General features: G+C 55.0%; 1 protein-coding gene across 2 annotated transcripts in view; it reads right to left on the bottom strand.

Moving 5' to 3' along the window:
* TAF1B (TATA-box binding protein associated factor, RNA polymerase I subunit B) overlaps positions 1 to 11,909 on the bottom strand; it is a 57,602-nt gene extending 45,693 nt beyond the window's left edge. Inside the window, exons 1-2 of one of the 2 annotated variants that reach the window (XM_036027645.1) lie at positions 11,905 to 11,909; positions 3,834 to 3,932 (exon numbers count right to left, since the gene is read on the bottom strand). Coding sequence is in view for 1 of the 2 variants with exons in the window: in XM_028516613.2 (XP_028372414.1) it covers positions 3,834 to 3,932; positions 5,102 to 5,119 (117 nt within the window). In the remaining variant the exon portion in view is untranslated. Of the gene's footprint in view, positions 1 to 3,833; positions 3,933 to 5,101; positions 5,243 to 11,904 lie in introns of those variants that run through there. The other variant, XM_028516613.2, reaches the window with a different exon arrangement.
* Positions 11,910 to 22,480: the final 10,571 nt, after the last annotated feature.

The following is a 22,480-nucleotide window of genomic DNA, read 5'->3' as shown; positions in this document are numbered from 1 at the left end:
GGTTTTCTAACACCTGGTTTGGTGATCTGCCCACTTTTTTACTAATAGTGAAGTAAAAATTTAGCCATTACTATATAATTATATAACCCCAATAATTTGTAACTTATTCTAAAGTCTGTCCTAAAAATTGAGCTTCTTTATAGCTCAATTGTGTGAAAACATAGAAACACAATTAAGTACATATTTCCTTTAAGTATATTTTGTATTTCAGTAGTACTTGCAGGCGAAGTTACTTCCTTCCAAGAAACTGCTCCTTCATACGTTTGTTTCGTGCCTTCAAATATGTTGGCACTTAATTGTAGAAATGATTTTCTGTGCAAACAATATATAGACAGTTACCCATAAATCTGACTTCCCCAAAAGCAATTAGCTTTTTAAAAGAAAACCACACAAAAAATTTTAAAGGCATTAGATTCCTCGTCTAAACTGTGGCTGAGCTGGACAAATGCGGCTTGCGCTACCAGGAACCCCAAGCTAGAATCACCTCCCGGGGTGGGGGGGACTCAGGGCAGAGGGCGGCTTCGGGGGCACAGTGCTCAGCTCCGACCCTCGCAGAGCGCACCGCTGCCCGTCCGAACAGTGGGCCAGCTCAGACAGCCCAAGGGAACTGGACTTCAAACATGAGGCCTTCCGTTCTTCTAAGATGTTAACACGCCAAAACAAAAAGTACTGAAATCACATCGGAAGACGTTGGTACTTGGTGCCAGTTTCATGCAGATTGCTGATTCCTTGCTGTATCCCCTTTCCGTGACGTGAACAAGGGAATGTTTTTGCTGCAAAGGAAACCGTACTGGACGTACCACTAGCCGTGGGAATGTGTCACCAGTTATCACACAAACGCTGCCTGGTGCCGTCGTCCCAGGGGCACGACCCCCGCACGTCCACAGTTCACTCCTGCACTTAGGGAGCTTCCACGACTCACGCAAGCTTTAACGCTGTGAGATGTGATCTAGCACCCACAATATCTGATGTTTTGCAAAGAGGAATGTAGAAGAGATGTATTTTTCAAAACCTTTCCATTTGAATCACCTTATGTAAAACATAAATCAATAATCTAGATGTTCTAAATCTCTACAGATTTTTTAAAAAGATTTTATTTATTTATCCTTAGAGAGAGGGGAAAGGGGGGAGGGGGAGAGGGAGAGAAACCTCCCAGGGCTAACGGAGATTCTACCATGGCACCCGCTCACAGCAACGGTTACAGATGGAGAGACCGGCAGGAGCAGCTCCCGTCCACACCCTGCTGCGGTTTCTGCGCCACCTCGTCTTCCAGCTGCCTGCCTTCGCACGCACGGGGCCCGGGCGAGGCAAAGGTCTTGCTCATCGTCTTCCCTGTCCTGAACTCTTGTAGTTATTTACTTTCCCTCGACTCGTTTATTATAAATTTAGCTTGGTGTTTCTGTTTCTTGGGGCTCATTTCTCCGTGTTTTTCAAGTTCAAGTGAACTACCCGCTGTAAGCCCTCTGCCCGCTGTTTTTGCAGAATGCTTAATCCACTTGACCTTGCAAGGACTGCGCTTCTTTTTAACGTCTTCATGGCCTTGGGTGTGCAGGATCCAAACACCACGCAGTCACTGCAGACGGACACCCCCAGGCTGGGCCACGTGGGCGCCAAGCGGAAACGACACTCCGGGCGTGTGTGCTGAGCTGGCTCGGGCCCCACCGACAGGGGGGACATTTACGTGTTTCTCTAGTTCAGAGGTGCAGAGTGAAGGGGACCTTCAGTGTTCAGTGAGGATGAAAAACTGTCTCCAAAGACGGATTTTTGAAATGCGCCACCCCCCCCCCCAGCAAGTCGCAGACGCCACACCCCCAGCAGGTCCGATGGGCTGCGCTGGCCACAGTAAGAGCGTGAGACGAGTCGGAACACACAGCACAGCAGCTACCCCGCCGAGACAGGTCAAACTTCTAACGAGTAGGCGGGGAAAAGGCTTAAAGTCAGGACTAAACAAAACTAAAAGGTGTAAAAATAACTAAGTGTTCAAACTGGAGGTATAAATAAATTGCTGAATGGGTGGTTATATTGTGGACTATTATACAGTCAATTAAAATGCCTACAAATGTTCACAAGGAACATCCTCAACTTATTAAGACAGAAGATTCAGCGACACTCACTGACATCCCCTCTCCCCTCCCATACATTAAACAAAGAGACTAAATGGAAGCACTGGAAGGCTGTGGGTTGAGATTATTAGTGATTTTTAGCTTTCACCTGCATAACTTCCAAATTTCATGCAATAAATTTGCCCTTCTAAGAATCTATTAAATTCAGTTCCAGCCGACACCCTTATTAAATACTCACAAAATACTTGCAAGAATATCTGTTACACAAATTGGCCAGCTTTAAGACCTGAAAACGTTTTTTCGAACAGAAGGCACCGTGAGGACCTTCCCACGCCATTACCCATTCAGAAGGCCTTTCCCAGCGGGCACAGTGTCTAGGGCTGGAGGATCCCATTCCGAGTCAGACGGGGGGGGGGGGGGGGGGGGGGGCAGTGCAAGGGGCGGGACAGCAGGGAGGTCGTCCCAAGACACCCGGGTAGACACGCGGCCCCTCTGCACTGTGCTCACGCATGCGCTGCAGGTGCGGACGCAGCGGCGAGTGAACTGCAGGGAAGAGCAAACGCCGCGTGCTCATGAAGTGCACCACTCGGGGTGTCCCAAACCACCACCACAGTCGAGACCGTGAACCTCTCCACGGCCCGTGTGGCTAAGGGGGAGGAGACACAAGGACTTCGCTGCGGCCGGAAGAACAGGGACTGTCTCCAGGAAAGCTCTCGTGTGACTGAGCTGTAAGCTACACCAACCACTTTTTCCAAAGGAATTTTTTTTTCCGTTTCATATATTTTCCCCAGGTTTCCCGTTGCTCAGGGTAGGAGGGTAAGTCTGGTTCCTCACACTCCACCGTGGCCGGAAGCCCGAGTCTACAGCTACTCTCATCCGCCCCAGACGGGCCTTCCTCACGCCGGCATGATGAAGGTCGTGTCTGCTCCGTCCCGGCTCTGCGGGCTTCGAGGAGTTCCTTTTCCGGGGAGAAGAGTCCAGCATTTTCCGACCGTCCGGTCGCAGGCCGTCTGCCCTTGATTCCTTCGGTCACGCTGCCCTGCCCGTGCGTAACCGGAGCAGGACACGGCACTCCTAGCGCGAAGGGAGCCTCCCTCGTCAAGGCCACACAGGACACTCTGACAATCTCTAGTGTAAGAGGCAGGTGTGCTGGGGTCAAATGAACACTGGGGTCGGAAAACTCAGGTTCAAGCCCTGACCCCATACTTTATGCTCCTGTGTCTTCGGCAAACCCTCTCACCTGGTGGGCCCTGCTTGCCCCATCTACAGATTGGCATAATGGCTTACCAAACAATAGCTTATTATGAGGAGGAAACCAAACAGCAACCAGAAAACATTCGGCAATTTGTAAGCTATTGTGCAAAGGTAAAATAATAATAAAGCGTATTCTCAAACCTCCAAACAGCCCTCAATCTTTCTAACATTTCATCTTCCAAACCACTAAGCTACCACAACACATTAAAAACCCTTAAGTATTAACTAATGAAATTAAATGCATCATCTTCTAAGTATAACTTTAATTATTTCCTCTTAGACTACACAGTCTGAGTCAGGAAATCATTTGTATATTTGGCCCAACATAATTTCAAGAGCTCATCCTCAATTTAATTTACAAATTCCTTCGCTTCTTAAGCCCTTGAAGACCACTGACATTCTTGAAATGTGGGCACTGCAAGACTGATAAAAATACATCAATTCTTCGCCACGTATCCGGCTGAAAGTGCAATGTTTAAGACATAAGCAAGCTCATGGATGAGACCTGTTACTTACTTCTGTAACATTGTGGCAAGAAGTACAGTAATACCTGCCTTCGTCGGTAAGGCCCCAGGAGACGGCCGCGCACTGAGTGCAGCGCTCTCTGAACTCTCTCTGCAGGAGGAGAGGGGAGCCACGGTTAGTACATTGTGCCTGAACCGACCCTGCAGTTCGACTAGACGGTTACCTGCAGTTCCACCCCGCAAACGTGTTAAAAATCATAGAAAATAGAAAATACATGAGAGATTATCTATACGTGGGGAGAACAGCAGTTGAGTTTCTTGAGCAGTTTGAAAGGGAATGAACCTATTAAACAAAAGTTTCTAAAATATGCAATGTGTGAGGGCAAACAACGAAGCAACGGTGGTAGGAGTGAAATGGAAAAAAAAGATGAGTACATAAAACTCCTTGAAAAGGCTGTGGTGAAAAGAGACGGCAAGATTTAAGTACAGAGAAGACTTAAAAAAATAAAAATAGCATGCCATGGGAAATTTCTTCCCGGACACTAAAAACATGTACTCGCCACAAAGAAGCCAGAGTTTCATTAGTGCCGTTTCAAGTTCTGACTTATTCGTTCAGCAAAATAAAGAGCATCAACTATCTATGTGCCGGCATTTGACTAGGGGATGAGGATTCAATGGTGAGCAACACAGGATTCCCACTCAGGACAGGTACGGGCTAATGGTGAGTGACAACGGCCAATGGCCTTAACCTGGCACTCACAGACGTCCCCCGTTTATCACTCCATCAACGTCTGCAGGGCATCTCGTAAGCCTTCTGGTTCCCCACTGCTTTCCATACACACCTAGACTCACTCAGTTACTGGTGCCCGACTCCGGTGTTTGACATGACCGTGGGTCTAATTACAGAATACTTTAATACCATCAAAGAGTGCGGCATTGCATGTGGTCTGTCAACAATGAACGCCAAATTTATTCTGGCAAGTTGGTCCGGTTTTCATCAACGCCGTGTGGGTAACTACCATTGCTTGGAGTGTCTCCAACCCCACTTGGGACGCCCAGGGAGGCCGGCAGGGGTCACTCGGGGACAGTCTCGTTCCAAGCCCGGAACGAGCCCTCCTTCGCCCACCCCAGCATCCCAGGGAACGGGGGGAGGGGGTGCTCCCGTCCAGAGAGGATGAGCCACGTGGGTGCACCCCCCAAAAAATCCACAACTCCACCTCCTCCTGGAGCACACCCAGAGGGGCTATCACCCCCACCTCCCTTCACCTACAACCTCATCCGACCAGAACTCCCATCTGTTTTCCCCAAACGCCCGCTCACCGCCTCCTCTAAGTCCATGACGACGCTGCCGCCGCCGTTGATGCCGCCGGGGCCCGTTACCCGGGCAGCGAGGGCAGCTTCCGGGAGCGGCGGGAGAAGCCTTCCGGGCGGAACCCGAGACCCTGACTTTGGATTCCGGGCGCGTGCGGCCGCCGGGGTGCCTCTGTTCGCTCCGGAGCCGAAGTTCGCAAACCCTGCATCCCCCGCCCAGGCAGCATCCTTTTCCAAATCAAGGTAACAAGACACCAGTAAGGAGCTGGGCGGTGCCCAACTCGGAGCTGATCCAATCACGCTCTGCTGTGACTGCCGTTAATTCCCAGACCCGCTCCGGGATTCAGGCTGCAGGGAGCTCTCCACTGTGTACCGGCTTTTAAAAGCACTCGGGGGGGGCCCGGGGTTCCAGGGAAAGAATGCAGATTGCGGGGTTAGACCTGGGATTCTAACCACGGCGTTTCTCTTTCCTCGTGCCTCAGTGTCCTCCTCTGTAAAAGTTAGCTATTACTTGGGAGCCCCTTCTAACTGAGCCTCACGAAAGTGCCCACAAATGTAGCCTTTCTTGTTCCTTCACTGGGCAGGCGCATTCCCTGATTTATTCTTTAAGCAGGGCTGTTTTAGGTCCTGAGGATTCAGCAGTGAACAAAGTGAACAAAAGTCCCTTTTTGTTTACTTGTCACGGAGTTTATATTCTAGTGGGGAGAGATGAAAATAAATAAGGAAACATATAGTGTGATAAGTGCCAAGCAGAAAAGCAGGAGAGGAGAAGGGGAGCTATAGGGTGATCTCCGTTTTTAATGCAGCGGTCAAGAAAGGTCTCACGAAGAAGGTGACCTTGGAGGCAAGAAAGCCAGAGTCATGTGGGGGACATCATTTCAGGCAGCGGGATCAGTAGGAACTAAGGCCCTGAGTCCTGAGCCTCAGGCCCTGTCACGCAGAGAGCAGTGAGGCCAGGGAATGGCGGGGACAGTGAGCCGGAGGGAGGGCTGAAAACGTGGTCGGGCACCATATGCTTCATGGACTTTGACCTGGAGAAACCAGGGAGCCACTGGAAGAGTTACGTGATCTGACATATGTTTAACAGATGAGTCTGGCTGTGGTGGGGAGAAGAGGCTGAGAGGGGGCAAAGGCAGAAGCTGAGACACAAGTCAGGAGACCCTCGTAATAACACGAGCCTGTTAGAATGGTAGCTTGAATCCAGTGAAAGTCGTGGAGGCAGTGATAAGTAGACAGAACCTGGAAATACAGATTTTGAAGGTAAAACCATAAGGATATTTTTAAGGACAAGAAATGGGCTGTAAGAGAAAGAAAGGAGTCAAGGACGACATTAAGATTTTTGCCCTGGACCACTGGAAGGACGAGGCGGCCACTGACAGAGCAGGGGCAGCCGGGGGGTGGAGCAGTTGGGGAGTGGGGGAAAGGAGGAATCAAAAATCTGATTTTGAACATATTGCCTTGTGGATATTAGAGGACTGCCAGGTAGGATGAGAAGGCCATTGGATGTGGGAGTCGGATTCTGGGCTGGAGTTATCTCCATCAGGATGGTATTTAAGGAGATTAGATAAGATCACCAAGGGAGGGGCTCTGTATCCATTCATTCCTTATTCACTTATCAACCCCTTAATTTCACAAAGCCTTTAAACACCCACCGTACACCAGGCAGTGTGCCCACCAGTGGGAAGTGAGGGATAAACAGGACAGAGCCCTGCCTTTGGGAGGCCCCAGCCCGAGGAGCAGCCAGCCTGAGTATTCGGTCCTGGCACCGGGTACTGCACCACTCGCATCACCAGTGTCTTCACCAGGCTCCGTGTGACAGCAGACTCTTTCCAGCAGGCCTTGCCCACCTTCAAAGCACCAAGGATCGTCGTCCTAGGAACGCTGGCCATAAGCCCTTTGTTTCCTACACCGGCCCTGATGTGAACTGTTGAAACATTAGAAGGGGCAGCACTGAACGTCCGGCTAACTAGGAGTTCGTGTGTTGAACTAAAAGAGCTGCAAGAACATCAGGGATTTTTGTCTTTTCGTTTGTTGCTGTATACCCAGGACCCAGAACAGTGTTTAGCGCCTAGGGTGTGATCAAGAACTATTTGTTGAATGAATGAGTGACTCTGTAGGATTTTTATGTATCTACAAAGCATTTTAAAGTAAATAAGTGACATCTCTTGATTTGAGACTTTGGACATGTGGTTACACAGAATCGAGTCAGATTTCTCCAGCCATTCCTTAACAGAAAATTGAGCGTTAACCGAGCCAAGGCCAACTCCTTGGGAGACATGTCTTTCTTAGCCCATGAGACTCAGAGGGGCGTCCCAGCAGAGACGCTTTCACATGCGTTTCCTGCAGCTCTGCCCAGGGGCCATCTGGGGCCGGACAGGGCGGCGCGCTGACCCTCGTCCACCGAAGCGATCAGAGGCAGAAGGGCTTGGCGAGCGGACTCGGTCTCCTGCTGCCGGGCAGAGCGAGCGTGGGCGTGTTTCTGCAAAGCAGTTCCGCCGCATGCAGGGGATGCGAGGCAGCCCCCAGAAGAAAAAAAAATGGAAATAAAATTCGAACAGAGATGATAAACCTGGAAGGGACTGAACGGCTCTGGGCCAGGGTTTAGCAGCAAAGCCTGATGGAAGGTGTTAACGTATCTAAAGGAAGACTGGGAATCAGAAGGAGATTTGTTTAACCCTCCAGGCCCAAAAACAAGAAGACCAAAGGGAACAAAGACCCCAGAACTGCCATCCTGCCCCAGCATTTCTGAAGCAACAGACGCAGCACCAACTACCACACGATTTTGTCAATAACACGAGGCCAAGAAATTGGAAAATTTTGAACAGATAGATAAATTCCTAGAAAAACACAAGTTATCAAAAGGTGTGTAGGAAGAAATAGAACCTCTGAACAATCCTGTCTCTATTTAAGGAATCAACGCTGTCAGTAAAAACCATCTCACAAAGAAAACCCCTGTCTCTAATGGCGTAAAATTGATCAATTCTACCAAAGTCTATTTTCTCTCAAAAATAGATGCAAAAGTTCCAAACAAAATATCAGCAAACTGAGTGCAACTCCTCTGTTGCATTCAGCAATATATAGACAGGATAATACACCAAAACTGAGTTGGGTTTATTCTAAGAAGGCAAAGCTGGTTTAACGTGAAAGCAATAAGAAGTCAGACAAACCCAGACAGTGCAGAAGATCGATGGAACTGAATAGAAAGTCCAGGAACTGACTTATAAATACATATAAGTTAACCTGATTTACAACAAAATTTCAACAAAAAATTCAGTGGGGGGAAAGAATTCTTTTACAAGAAATGATTCTGGATCATACGAATTGTACATTCATATGGGAAAAAAATTATCAATCCGAACCTCACACCATACACAAAACTTACACGTGAAGGTAAGCTTCTAGGGAAAAAAATTGGTAACTATCTTTATGACTCAGGATAGGATTAACAGGTCATAGAGAAGCATCGTCTGTGGAATGTAAGCTTGTCCCATGGAACACCTTTAAAATGAAGAACTTCAGTTCATCAAAACACGTTGTTGCCCTGTCCTGTGGGGCTCAGTTGGCTGGGGCGTCATCCTGTAAACCGAAGGGTCGAGGGTTCAATTCCTGGTCGGGGCACATGCCTGAGTTGTGGGTTCGTTCCCCTGTTAGGGTGTGTGCAAGCGGTAACTGATTGATCTTTCTACCTCTTTCTCTCCCTTCCTCCCCTCTCTCTAAAATCAGCCAGCATGTCCTCAGGTGAGGATTTAAAAAAAAAAACACATTGTGAAGGTAAACAAAAAACTGGAAGAAGATATTCACAATACACATAGTCCACAAAAGACGCATTCATAAGACACAAAGAATTTCCATGGTCTCTGTTGAACCTGTGCTGTGTGGCTTTCATTCCCATTCCTGCAGCCACTCTTGTCAAGGTCACTGACGACCCCCTGTCCAGACCCCCTGTCCAGGGACCTGTCTGGCCCCCCGTCCCCACCTTGCTGCCATCCCCAGGAGCTGGGCCTCGGCTGGAAGCAGAGAGAGACCAGTGGGTGGAAGGGCCCGAGGCTCTTCGCACGGTTCTTACTGAACTGCCCTTCCACTTAGGGCCCCCATTGGTTCGAACCCTCCTGAGCCTCCGGGCAAGGATGCTGACCACACCGGTCTCCTTAGCAAAGTGAGAGCGAGCCAGGCTTTCCCCTAAACGTGTTAACTCATTTGAATATCGCAGTCATCATGGCCCCGATTTTGGTTGTTGCAGATGAGAGAACTCGCACCCAGGGAGGGCACTGGAAGCTGACGCAGCGGCTGAGGCCGAGCCGGGTCAGCCCCGAGGAACCCGGCCCAGGAGGCGCAGTTGTGGCTGCCGTGCGGCGACCTCCGGAGGGACTGGGCATGACCTCCTTAAACATGGCCCTTCACAGAGGATTTCTGTGATTGAGCCACAAAGCCGTGGGCTATGTGAGCACCTCAGGTGATACTGTGAGCAGCAGAAAATGTTTGCATATTACTGCTCTTAATTCAAGCTAAGAGACGATTCATTACTCAAAACACTGTTGTTACCAAGAGAAATTCTCTGTTTTGAGTCTACAGGTGGCCACTGATTTGATGGGGTAGTTACTAGAATAGTTTGTTGCATTTCCTTCTGTCAACCCGTAGCTCCAAAAGTGCGTTATTTAACTGGTGAGAACATAGCGAACAAAGGATCCCACGAGTAACTTCTGAAAACCAACAGATGACTTAGAAATTCTGAGCCTGGCTTGACGAATGCTCTCTGTGACAGCTGACATCATTTTATAAGCAGTTTAATTCTATAGATACATACATATACTTTGGTTAACTTGGAAAATAGAAGGGACTATATTTTAAATTTATTTAAATACATTTCAATGTCAGGTATTCCTTCTGAGGCCACCATGAGGCACTTCAATGTATTAATAATTCTAAGTGTGTTGAGAAGTCACTGAAGGATTTTGAACAGAGGAGTGACTTGCTTTAATTTATGCTTCGAAGTGTTTCTCAGGCCTCCGTGTGGGGCACAGGCCACGAGAATAAGGGCGGAGTTAAGATGACCAATGGGCAGCCCAGAAGTAGGGCCCTTGGGCATGCGCACAATGGGAAACAGATATATTGGGTTGGCCAAAAAGTGTGTTAGTTTTTTTCTGTAGAACAGCTCTGGTAGCGATTAGCTGTCTTTACCTTCATTTGAAACAATGTTGTTAGATTGTGTTGTGACAGCTGTCCTATCAGCATGCATTTAAAAAAACTTACCAAAATTGGTGATTTTTTTTTGTGTAGCCGTTTAATAATATTGAAGATAGAAGAAAATATGCAACCTTTTCAGCACGTTATGGTTTATTATTTCAAGAAAGGTAAAAACACAACTGAAATGTGGAAATAAAACCAGATGTGTGCAGTGCATGGGGAAGGTGCCGGGACTGACCGAATGCGTCAGAAGCGGTTTGTGGAGTTTCCTGCAGCAGATTCCTCGCAGGACGGTGCTCCACGGTGGGGAGACCAGTTGACGTCGATAGCGATCGAATCGAGACATTAACTGAGAACAATCAGCGTTGTACCATGTGGGAGAGGGCCGACACGCTCAGAATGTCCAAGTCAATAAAGTTATTGGTGAAAATGAAAACTGTGTCTTTTATTTTACGGGAAACACCCGAGGCGGACCCACCACGTTGAAGGGGGACCCAGCCCCGGACGACAGGGTGCCGTTGTGAGAACCAGAGGAATCCAGGCTGGCATGGTGGGTGCGGTGGGAGGGTCCCCGAGCTGGCGGTGAGCACGTCTGGAGCGGAAATCAGGACCTCGGCATGTTAGGTTGGATGCGTGTGTGTGTGAGAAAGACAAGAGGAGATACTGGATAGGAAGTCAGACAGATGAGCCTGGAGTTCAGAGACATCTGGCTGGAGATGTGAATTTGGGGGCCACCAGGTAAAAGTGGGGCTTAAAGCCCTGGGGGTACATGAGGATACCTGAGGAGCAAGAGCAGACAGGAGAGGAGGGGAGGGGGAGGGGAGGGGAGGGGAGGGCAGAGTGGAAGAGAAGGGAGGGGAGGAAAGGAGTGGGGAAGAGGGGAGGGGGGAGAGGGGAAGAGAGGAGAGGGGAGGGGAGGGAGATTGGAAGAGAGGAGAGGAGGGGGAAGAGAGGAGAGGGGAGGGAGAGAGAGGAGAGGGGAGGGGGAGAGAGGGGAGGGAAGGGGAATGGAGGAGGGAGCCTGAGGCCACCCTGTGGTCCTGGGACATGGAGAAGCCAGGGCGGGCAGAGCAATCTGGAAAAGGCAGCGGGGGAGGAGGGGCAGCAGTGTGGTGACCGGGGCCACGTGAAGAAGGGTCCCAGAAAGAAGAAACAGTGAATGCCAGTAAGAGCTGGGCGAGCTGAGCATGTGTTAGTGAGATGCAGGTCATTGCCCAGGAGATCTGGTGAGGCGGTGGGGACGAGTGACCCACTGGAGAGGGCTCCAGGCAGGACAGGGCAGAAGGACAGTAAGGAAGGACAGTGCGGAAGGACAGTGAGGAAGGACAGTGCCTGCAGGGGTTCCGCTGAAAGGAAGAGCGGAGAACTGGACAACAGTAGACAAAGGAGATATGGAGAAGGTCAAAATGTGAGCTACGGCGGCCTCTGTGCGTGCTAATGGAAATGCAGTCCCGGCTCCCGAGAGAGTGGGAGTGTGGCAGGAGCGAGTCCTGGAGTGGGTCAGAGGGCCAATGAGGCCAGGCCGCCTCCAGGGGCTGCATCATTCTTAGGTGACCAGCCACGGGAATCCCAGGAATGTGGCCACCAGTCCTCCCGCCTGGGCCCTGGTCTGCGGGTGTGGGTCCCACCGCCTCCTCCATACCCCAGGGCTTGGAGCCCAGGGCGACTCAGCTACACACACCTTTAGTCAAGGAGGCTCTACGGAGTGTGGAAGTGGCTAAGTATTTCAAGGAGGCAGCAGGACAGTCTCTGCCGTCGGGAGAGGAGGCTGAACCCTGGCCCTGAAATGCACCAGCTGGCTTCGTGAGCTGGACAAGTCCCTCCTTCGAGTCTCAGTTCTCTCCTCTGCAGTCAGGAGAGGACGTCACTGGGACCCGCTCCGAGACTGTCGGGCTCACTCGGGCTGACGGCCGTGCAGAGGCTTTGCCAGAGCTGCGTGAACTGCAGAGTGGGACAGCGAGGCCGCGGTTATCATGCCGCCGGATTCACTGCATCGCCCCCCTCCCAACCCCTTTTCGTCTCAGGAAACAGGCAGAGCTTGGGGAGGCGGCCCCACTCCTCCCTGGACTTTAATTTTCACGGCAAGGCTCCTAAGTTATTTTTATTTTTATTTTTTTAAAGATTTTATTTATTTTTATTTTTTAGAGAGGGAAGGGAGGGAGAAAGAGAGAGAGAGAGCGAGAGAGAGAAACATCAATGTGCGGTTGCTGGGGGCCGTGGCCTGCAACCCAGGCATGTGCCCTGACTGGGAATCGAACCTGCAATGCTTTGGTTTGCAGCCTGCACTCAATCCACTGAGCTACGCCAGCCAGGGCTAGTTTTTTTTTTAAAGATAAGAACAAGTCTCAACTCCTTTCAAGAGCCTCCGAATATCACCACAGATGTTAGGTGTAAGTGTATCACTCCCAGATCATCAGCTGGGGGGAAGAGAGACGTAATATTATCTTCAAAGCTTTCTGGGAGCTTATTAAATGCTAATCACAAAGCACAGGGGTGTTCCCGAAAGCAAGCACCATCCTTGACCCCCGTCACACACGAGGTTCTTTCCTCCCTGCGCTCCCGGGAGCACTTCCGCTGGGGGTGAGAGCGAGCTGGACACCACCCCAGGGGTGGCCCCCCGAGTGTCCCACGGCCGACCGGCGGACACTCAGTTATGGTCTGTCCGTAACCGAAGCCCCAGGGCCCTGTGGCTTGCAGAGGCCTGGAGAGAGGGGTCACGGAGTGGGTCCTTTCTGGGTACACAAGGTGTGGGGCACTGAGCCAGGCCCATTACCCAGGTCACCTGATCATCGAGCTGGGAGGGCATCATGCTCACCTCCTCACGTAGGAAGGGACACAGAGGCTCAGGAGGTCAAATCAGGTGATGTGGCCAGCAAGAGGCAGAGGGGGAATCTCTCAACTCGGTTCTGCCTGCTCCCAAGAGCCCACTTTCTCCGCCAGCGGAGTTAAGTGCCTCGCAAGGCTTCCTAGTGAGTGAGCCAGGTCCTCTGGACACAGAGCTGCCTTCGGAGGACACCGCGGGCCAGCAGGCATGGCCCCAGTTAAACCGAAGCAGATGGCCTCCTGGGGTTCGTGCGAGGTACCCAGAGTCTGGCTGAAAGAACTCAGGAGTTTCCCAAACTGGCAAGCGATAAGATCTCAGGCAAGCTGCAGAACCTGTTGAGGGCTGGCCTGTCTATTCCCAGTCTCGGGGCAAACCAGGCCTTGCCCCTCCTTCCCTTCCAGGAACGGGGCCACCGGAGTGCGGCTCGGACCACGGGCCTGCGTGTCCTAGAAAGGTCAGTCCTAGCTGTGACCGTCCCGTGGCCAGGAGGGAGGGGCCGCGTCATGCGTGTTCTGTTTTCAAAATCCTTGCATAATCCTTGCGTAATCCTTGCAGATCACTGAGATTTCCTCCATTTTTTTCTTTTGAAGAAGGCTTATAGCTCTAGCTCATTTTTGTGCATCTAGTCAACCGATTATTGCAGCACATTTTGTTGAAGAAATTATCCTTCCCCCCCTTTCGTTGTCCTGGCACCTTGGCTAAGAAATCAGCGCCCCACACGCACCTGTAGGTCTATTCTCGGACTTTCTGTGCGGGGCCGTCAGTCTGTGCGTGGACCGTCCCTGGACTGCGGCCTCTCTCGGTGGCCGCTCGCTGTCCGGCAGGCCTGGCGAGCACTCAGTGCGCATCCTCCACCCTGCTCTGTGTCCTCCTTGTCTCGGCTGTCCCCTGTGCCTTGGGTTTCCACAGAAATCTCAGAATTCGCTTCCTCAGTGTTTCAAAGTGACTCTGCTGATATTTGGAGTGCCCTTATGTCTAATCTATGAGTCAGGTGTGGAGGGAGAATTGGCTTTTTAACGATATGGAATCTTCAAGCCTTTGAGTGTGGTATAGCACACCATTTACACTTATCTTAATTTCTCTCGGTGATTTTTTAAAGGTTTTATTTACTTATTTTTAGAGAGGGAAGGGAGGGAGAAAGAGAGAGAGAGAGAGAGAGAGAGAGAGAGAGAGAGAGAGAGAGACGCCAATGTGTGGTTGCTGGGGGCTGTGGCCTGCAACCCAGGCATGTGCCCTGACTGGGAATCGAACCTGCGACACTTTGGTTCACAGCCCGCGCTCAATCCACTGAGCTACGCCAGCCAGGGGGTGATTTTTTAAATAGTTTTCAGAGTACAGTTATTGCTCATGTTCATTAAATTTATCACTGTTGCATGATTTTGTGTGTGGGCACATGGGTGTGTTTAAGGAAAAGAGAGAGGGAGAGAAGCGGGAGGGGGGGCCAAGAGAGATGTTAATGGAATTACAATCCAGCTAGAAAAGAATCCGTGTTTTATGCCCCCATTTGAGGGGAAAAGAAGAAATATTTGTACAGAAAAATTTGGAAGATTATACACATATCAACACATGAACAGCCATCATATCCGGGCAGTTCGATCATGAATTACTTCTAAGTGTTTGTTGTCATTTGTATTTTTCTAGATAATGTACAACGTAAGGTGTGTTATTCTTTTAGGAGAATAGAATAAGCTACAGGTCCCTTAGCCTGTCACTCCGGGCTCCCTACCACCTGATGTTCAAGGTCCGCCTAGACTCCGTGCCGACTGTCAGCTCCTCACTGAGGCACCGCCAGCCTCTAGTGACTACTCTGCATTTCCCGGTCCGCCCTGCATTTCCCGGTTCTGCCTGTCCCTGGTCCAGAGCCCCCTCGCCACATACCCTCCCTTCCTGCTGGAAGTTCAGCCCATTCAGAGTGAACATGATAAAATATAAGTTAAAGGAGAAAAAGTCCAAACTCTATGGAGTAAATGATCTCAACTAGTTAGAGGAAAATGCCAAGAAAAGACCTGGAAGAAACATTGTGAATGATTTGCAGCAGCAGCAGCACCCGTGTGCCAAGATTATAATCTCTGTTTTTTTGCATTTGATTATACTTTCAAAACCTCCTACAATGACCTGTTAAAGTGGTAGAAGGGAAAACAATCTTTTTTAAATTTTTATTTATTTATTTTCAGAGAGGGAAGGGAGAGAGAGAGACAGAGAGAAAGAAGCATCAATGTGCGGTTGCTGGGGGTGATGGCCTGCAACCCAGGCATGTACCCTGACTGGGAATCGAACCTGCGATGCTTTGGTTCACAGCCCACGCTCAGTCCACTGAGCTATGCCCGCCAGGGCGGGAAAATAATCATTAAGACCTGTATCAAATGCTAACACCTCCAAGAGCGCTAATAAAAATAAGAATGTCCGTGTTACGCTCTCCGGCCCGTGTCTCCTAACCGCTGAGCTGCAGCAGTGCATGGCCCCAGCGGGAAGAGCCCTGAATCTGGAGGCAGACCCCCTCCCAGTGGCCTCTCCTCTCTCTCTGGCCCGTGGGGCGCACAGCCCCTCCCCTCTCTGAGTTTCCTGAGGCATAAATGGCCTCTGCGCCTGGCGGTGGCAAGGGTTCACCGAGACCAAGGGAACATCAAGTGCCGTTCAGACGTGCACGGCGTCTGGTTCCCCTGCGAGGCTGGGGGTCAGTCACTCCAAACTCTCTGTCCCGGGTGATACTCACGCCGACTGACACCTTCCAGCAGACCCAGAACAACAGCAAAAATCTCTTCGTGTCCTGAAACGTGACGAGCAGACGGGCATTTAATACAGGCCTGTGCCCCAGTGAGCCTTTGGTTTGTGCCGTGATCTCTCCTGTGCCGTCCCCAGGGCTGCTTGTGGCCTAAGAAGCCATCCTGCCGCCGGGTCAGCCACCTGTGGGCTCCACACAGCCCCGGGGTGCCCTGCAGTGCTGTCCAACGGGAAATGACAGGCCAGAGCCACCGGCACACTGAGAGGGCTCAGACCCTGCTGCCCTGGGCAGAGGCCATTTATTGCCCCCCATCTAAACGAGGTGACCCAGGACAGAGCCAGCATGTGGGCCGGCTTGGCCATGGCCTCTGTCAACGGAATGGACTCCAGGAGGGACAGAGGGACAGCCACCTGCACTGTCCTGTCCAACCCCTCATTCCTCGAGGGGAAGTGGCTGGTCAAGGGCCCTTGGTACCAAGTGGCAGCTAGTCAGCACCGGAACTAGGGGCGCACGCGTGTTACTCGGCTCAACGAAGCTTCGCCCGAAGCAAAGCCCGGCTCTGCTGCAACCCCTCCGCAGAGCCTGGCGCAGCCGGCCCTCCTCCGTGGAGGTTTGGGACCGAGCTGTGCACACGGCAGCCTTCCTTCCCTGAGCTCCCCCTGCTGCCATGGGTGAGAGAGCCAGCACCCCCATCTGGGCCCAGGGCTTGATGCGATTTACAGACACTGGCTCCATCACAGCTGGAAGCAGCCGGGAAAATCGTGAGGATGGGAACAAGCCAAGCATCCGGACGGAAGCAGGGAGATCTGCGGGGCGGGCAAGGAAAGGTGGGGTGCGCCCCCTGTTGCTGGAGGAAGGCGATCTCGCGGGGTCTTGCCGTGCGGCTCTTTCTCCGAGATGATGTGAGGGTTGCAGGGGGCTTCCGCCTCCCGGACCCGGTCAGCCCCACAGAGAGGCCAGCCAGCCGCCCTGCCGGCAGCGTCACTGCCGGTCACTCCTTTGGACTCGGACACTGAACGCAGAGGCTCCTGTTAAGACGCCTTCTGTTGCCGGAGAGTGTGGCCCCAACACACCCAACCAGCTGGTACAGCGGCGCAGGCTGGCTCGTGAGCTCCAGTCCCCGAGCAGAACTCTGAAAGTGGGGCTTGGGGAGGCCCCGCTCGGACAGGAGGACTGAGCCTGGGGTGAAGGGTGGCACAGGGCACTGGTTTGGGAGAAAGCGCCCTTGTGCGGCCGTCCGGGGAGGATGGCGAGCCAGACAGTGAAGGCCACGGGCAGAAGCGTCCGGCGTAGCGCACGGTGAGGCTCTGGTGACGGCTCCGCTCTGCTCCACTTGCTTAACCAGGGCCCCCCGCGGAGGACACGGCTTCTGCCCTGCGTCTTCGGTGCTAAACAAGTTCCCGCCCCGGGGACCCTCTCCCGCCAGCGTGACCCGCAGACCCTGAGCGTATTTCCGGAACGGAAGTGCTGGGATGTGCGACGCGACGAGGACAAGGCGATCGGGACCCTGGGTGCGCACTAGGACCTTTCTCCCAAACCCCGTGGGGCCCAGCAGGATCGGGAGCTGTCTCTGAAACACTCCTTCGCAACTCCAGCTCCCCTCCCCGCGGTGCGCCCCGCACCCCCGCCCCTCCACGCATGGGGCCCTTTCCCCAGCGCTGGGCTCCTCAGCCCCCACACTCGGGACGGCCCCAGGGGCGCCCCCTGGTGGAAGCCCTGTCGGCTACCCCGGCCTAGCCGGCGGAGGGCTCTCCAGTCTCCGCGCCAATCAGCGTGGCCTCTGCGCTGGGCCCCGAGACAGGGGGCACGCACGCCACCTCGTGGTCTCGGGCCTCCAACGCACGGGACGCCCACCCAGACCCGCTAACTGTGGCCCGTTCCAAAGCTTAGGTGGGAAGCCCCCACCGTCCCAGCCTTGCTGTCCTGATGTCCCATCGGCTGTGGACAGGCCACCCAGGACCACATTCCTAAAGGCCCTTACATTCCTCCCTCCCTGTCCCCCAGTGTCCCACGCACTGGAGGCCTGCTGGGGCTGCGGCAGCGCACTGCCCCCCCCCCCCCCCCCCCCGGGGTGCAGGGAGGGAGAAGCTTGGGGGTCCGGAGGGCCTGGAACCATCGATCTGCTCTGCAGCCACAGGCTCACCCTTGATCTCTTGGGGCCTCAGGTTTTCATGGTTACAAAGAGGATGAGGCACGTCGTGGAGGTTCCCTAGGAACTGAAGATACCGACATGAACTCTTGGCACTTAACAATTCTCAAAAAGTGGCAGCTGTCAATGTCATTTGCTGGAGTGGCAGCCGTGCACGCCCTCCACGAAGGTGTCCTCAGCCCTGTCTGGGGGTGGCTCGCTGGTCCCCGGCGCCCTCACCACGACACTCATGCAATGCTGTGCCATCATCGCTCACACCGCCCCTCCCCCTCGGGCTGGGATGTGGTCGGCGGCTGGAGCGCGGCCCCCTCCCACAGCACTGGAGACTCGCACCCACTCAGGACAAGTGGGTCGGAGGTGCCCTGGACACTGGACCTGCCAGACCAGCATGCACTGCCTGAGGAGGGCCAGTCCCCTCAGAGAGGTTCAGCGAATGAGGGGCGGGGAGGCCAGCATGCCCCGAGTGTCCTGGGAGGCCTTGGTGTGGACACGCTGCCCCGGCTGGCCCAGAGCTCTGCTCGGTCCCGTCAGAGCCAACAGGCACCCACCATCCTCAGGGAGATCGGAGGAAACACGTGGGCCCTGTCCCCTGCGCCGCCGAGGGGGCGAGGGCCGCCTGCGGCAGGGCAGGGTCGGGGTGGGCTCCTGGGAACCAGGGCCAGGGAGCCGGGGTTGTTTCCAGAACTATCTGGAACAGAAAGGGCCCCACTCTTAGCCCCCTTTCCTCATCTTTCTAAACACAGAGGGGGGTGGAGGGGGAGGGCTTGTATTGGCTGGGCCCGGGGCTCTCCGGCCCCATGTCCCCTGGGGCAGCCTGGGTGCTGGGCCGAGCCAGGCCTCTGCGGAAGGGGTTCCCCGGGCCGGCGGGGAGGCCTCGGCCCCACCTTCCCCGCGGTGCCTTTGCTGTGTGGGGCTCCTCCCCGGAGAAGGCAGGAGGCTGGCCTCCCCGAGACGCTGCCCTGGGATCTGGGGGACCCAGGTCCGGCCAGGGCAGAGCACACACCAAGCCCCAGGTGCGCTCGGCCATGCCCAGAAGTTTCCGCAGGGCAGGGCTGAGGCCAGCAGCCCCACAGTGCGGGACATCTGTCTCAGAGCCCCTTGGGCTGCTATCAGGAGGGGGTGGAAGAGACCCCCCTCCTGCCCCCCCCACCCCCGTACCACTCTGGCTGATGCCCAGTGCACCCTCTCTCAGACCTCCCTCCAGCCGTGGGGGACACCCCTCTGCTCTGGTCTGAAGTCCCCCCCACAAGCTCTGGCTGGTGGCTGGGCCGGCGAGGCCCCATGCTGCTACGGGCACCCAAACCGCACCCGAAGTTCGTCACCGAGGGACACGCCTGTGCCTGTGAGGAGCTCGCACCCAGAGAACCGGCGGCCATGACACCAGTGGAGCAAATGGAGACCCACGGGGGGCCGGGGGCTGGGGACAGGGCCAGGTCAGCGTGCACAGTGTGTGTGTGTGTGCACATGCATGTGAGTGGACCTGAGCCCCCCCACACCCGTCCTCCCTGTAACTGCCCGTCCGCTCGGGTCCACCCGTCGTCTTGGCCCCTTCCTGTAAGACGCCCTGGGGTTGGGGTGCAGCCGGGACACCCGGCGCTCGCTTAAGCTCCTGCTGGGTTGTCCCCTGCCTTTCCTAAGCCCCAGAGGGCAGTCCGGGCAGGGACACCAGATACCCCTCCCTTGCCCGGGGGCTGGCGGCCTGGTCCTGCCCCCCTCAGCAGTGCAGCCTCTGCCCCTGTCTGCTCCCAGGGCAGCCCCCGATGGTCACCCCGGGTCCCGAGGGTCCTCGGGGCAGGGTTTCCTGGAGGATGGGGGTGACTCAGGCCACACCCGTTTGGGTGGGTCAGGGTGAGTCTGAGGCCAGCTTGGGAGGCTGTCAGCTCTTAGTTGTGCCACCTGCTGGGTGAGGGAGTGCCACCTTCTGTGTCTGAAGGTCTGTGCAGACGCTGTGGCTGAGCCCCGGGCCGCGCCGGTGGCAAGGCAGCGGTTCCGTGGTTTGGTTCACAGACAGCTTGGGGAACTCGCCCGGCGTCTGCCGGCCAGAAAGCCGGGGAGCGGGGCTGCCTGGCGCCCCAGCCGATGTTTGGAGGAGTCATGGGGCAACGACAGGGATGCAGGTGAGTGTCTGAAATTGAGATGCCCCCAGCGCACCACACCTGAGGCTGCCGGCTGGGGGCAAATCCCAGTAAGGCGCCACCTGCAGGACGGTGGCGGCTCTACGGCAGGGAGAAGCCACGGTAACGACAACCCCCGCCCGGCTCCGGGGCCCCTAAGAGTGGGGGGTATTCGGTGGTCATGGGCGGAGAGGATGCATGGAGGGCATGCCCCTGGGGGTCCGGCGCCCCAATGAAAGACTTTCCATGACACCCCACTTTTCAGCGCCAGGCCTTCGGCGGCTCCGCGGACAGCAGGTGCCTCAAGAGCCGTCAGCAGTTCTGCAGGGCCGCCCGGACCCTTGTCACCGCCGTCCTGCCCTGCTGGCCCGCAGGTGGCCTGTCGGCGCTGCCAAACCAGCCACCTCGGCTCCGTGGCTCCCAAACAGCCCGGGAACCCTTCCTCGCTGCTGTCTCCCTTGCCTTTGTGTCCCTGCCTTTCTCTGGGGGCTTGGGAAACCACAGGTGATGAACACGTGGACCAGTCAGCCACGGCACGCGGGGCCAGCGCTATCACCGACCTGCCTGGCACGGACGCCCAGCCCAGGGTCAGAGGCAGGACTGGACTCGGGGTTTGGGGCCAAGAGCTGACAAGTTCAAGAGGTCGGGGCCAGCAGCCCCTGCATCCTCTCCAGGGGACAGCACAGTGTACTGTGTCCGGTTGCTCTGGCCCCTCTCTCTTCAGCAGTCCCACTCCAGGGGGAGCAGTGGCAGGCCAGGCTGTCCTTTAGCCCGCAAGGGTGGCAGGGGGCAGCGGGGAGGTGAGGGAGGCCCTCCAGGCTGTGATTGCGCCTGGCTGCATCGGGCTTTGCAGCCTGGAGCACAATGAAAAGGAAACGAGGCCGGTGTGTCCAGCCCTCTCTCTAAGCGGCTGTGGCACCTGTGCTGGGACCTGTGTGCGTCGACTTCCCGGCCTGCTTCTCAGAGAGGTTTCGCAGACATGGACTTGAGGCTCAGGGGAAGCCCAGGCGCCCCTGAAGCCCACCGGGCAGCCCCGGGCCTGGGCCAGCTGTCCTCGATGTGAACATTTGGGCCAGGCGTGCTCCCAACACCTGCGGCCCGAACGTCCACCCTGACGGGGCCCGGAGAAAGCCCCGGAGGTGGCTGCCTCCCCCCGGGCAGTCTCCCCAGCTCCTGAGTCCCCTTTTCCTCATCTCCCCCTGAGAAACTGAGGCATCAGGGGTAGAGCTGCGGATACATTTCTGGGAGGCCACTTGGACAACAGGCGGGGTATCAGGTTAAAGATTTTATTTATTTATTTTTAGAGAGAGGGGGAAGGACACAGAAAAGAGAGGGAGAGAAACATCAGTGTGTGGTTGCCTCTCACGTGGCCCCCACTAGGGACCTGGCCTGCAACCCAGGCATGTGCCCTGACTGGGAATCTAACCAGTGACCCTCTGGTTCACAGCCCATGCTCAGTCCACTGAGCTACACCAGCCAGGGCTTAACAAGGACTTTTAATTGGGCATTTGGAATCTAAGGAAAATCTCAGAAGGATAGTATTGACCATATAATTTGAGGCCGTCCTGGCAAACCCCTTCCGACCAGGTGGTCAGGGCCCTGTCCTGCTGCAGGGCGTGAGAGGCCAGATGACGTCACGGCCCACGGAAGGCCAGCAGGGCGGGGCGAGACAGGGAGGGCACAGCGCTGGCCCAGGGCAGGCTGAGCCTCCGCAGGCTCTGAGGTCTGTGGGTCCCCACGGCCTCCAGCGGCTCCCGAGCCCCCAGCTTCTCTGACCCAGCCCCGTGATTCCTGCCTTGCGGTGTGTGGCCAGCCCAGCACATGGGGCCCCCAGCCAGGGGCAGAGTGTCAAGGCGTTGTGGAGGTTGGAGGCGGGGGTTGCAGCCGAAATGGGGAGGCAGAACGATCCTCCCAGGCCAGAGAGAGGCAGCACCTGGGACTGGGGCAGAGTCACAAAGGAGAAGCTGGCTCCAGACCCTGGTGCAGAGCCCTGCGTCCCAGGTGCTTAGTTGCCATGCTGTCAATGCCTCCATTGTTGGGGGCTGCTCACCCTCGACCCCCTCAGAGGCGCGGAGAGAGGCCCTGCGGGCAGCCTCGTGGGGTGGGCCGGGCTGGGCCGGGCAGAAGAGGACCCAGGCCGGCCCCCGGAACCCCTGTGCTGTTGGGCTCCTCAGGGAGGAAGATATCTTCTCCGGGCAGGTGGAGTCTCTGAGGGCTCAGTCGTGGGTCCTGCGTGGGCCTCGGGGGAGCCACGCTCTGCCCTGCCCGGAGGTGTTGACACAGTGGCCTGGAAATCTGGGTCAGCGACGGGCAAGTCCTGACAGGCGGAACCCCGCGTCAGGAGAGCCAGCCTAGCTGTAAGAACGCCCGGGGCTCGGCGGGGGACTGAGACCCG

Source organism: Phyllostomus discolor, chromosome 6 (genome assembly GCF_004126475.2).
Source record: "Phyllostomus discolor isolate MPI-MPIP mPhyDis1 chromosome 6, mPhyDis1.pri.v3, whole genome shotgun sequence".
Taxonomy (NCBI): Eukaryota; Metazoa; Chordata; class Mammalia; order Chiroptera; family Phyllostomidae; genus Phyllostomus; species Phyllostomus discolor.
Note: the sequence above shows the minus strand (reverse complement) of the source record. Positions and strands in the feature narration are given on the sequence as shown.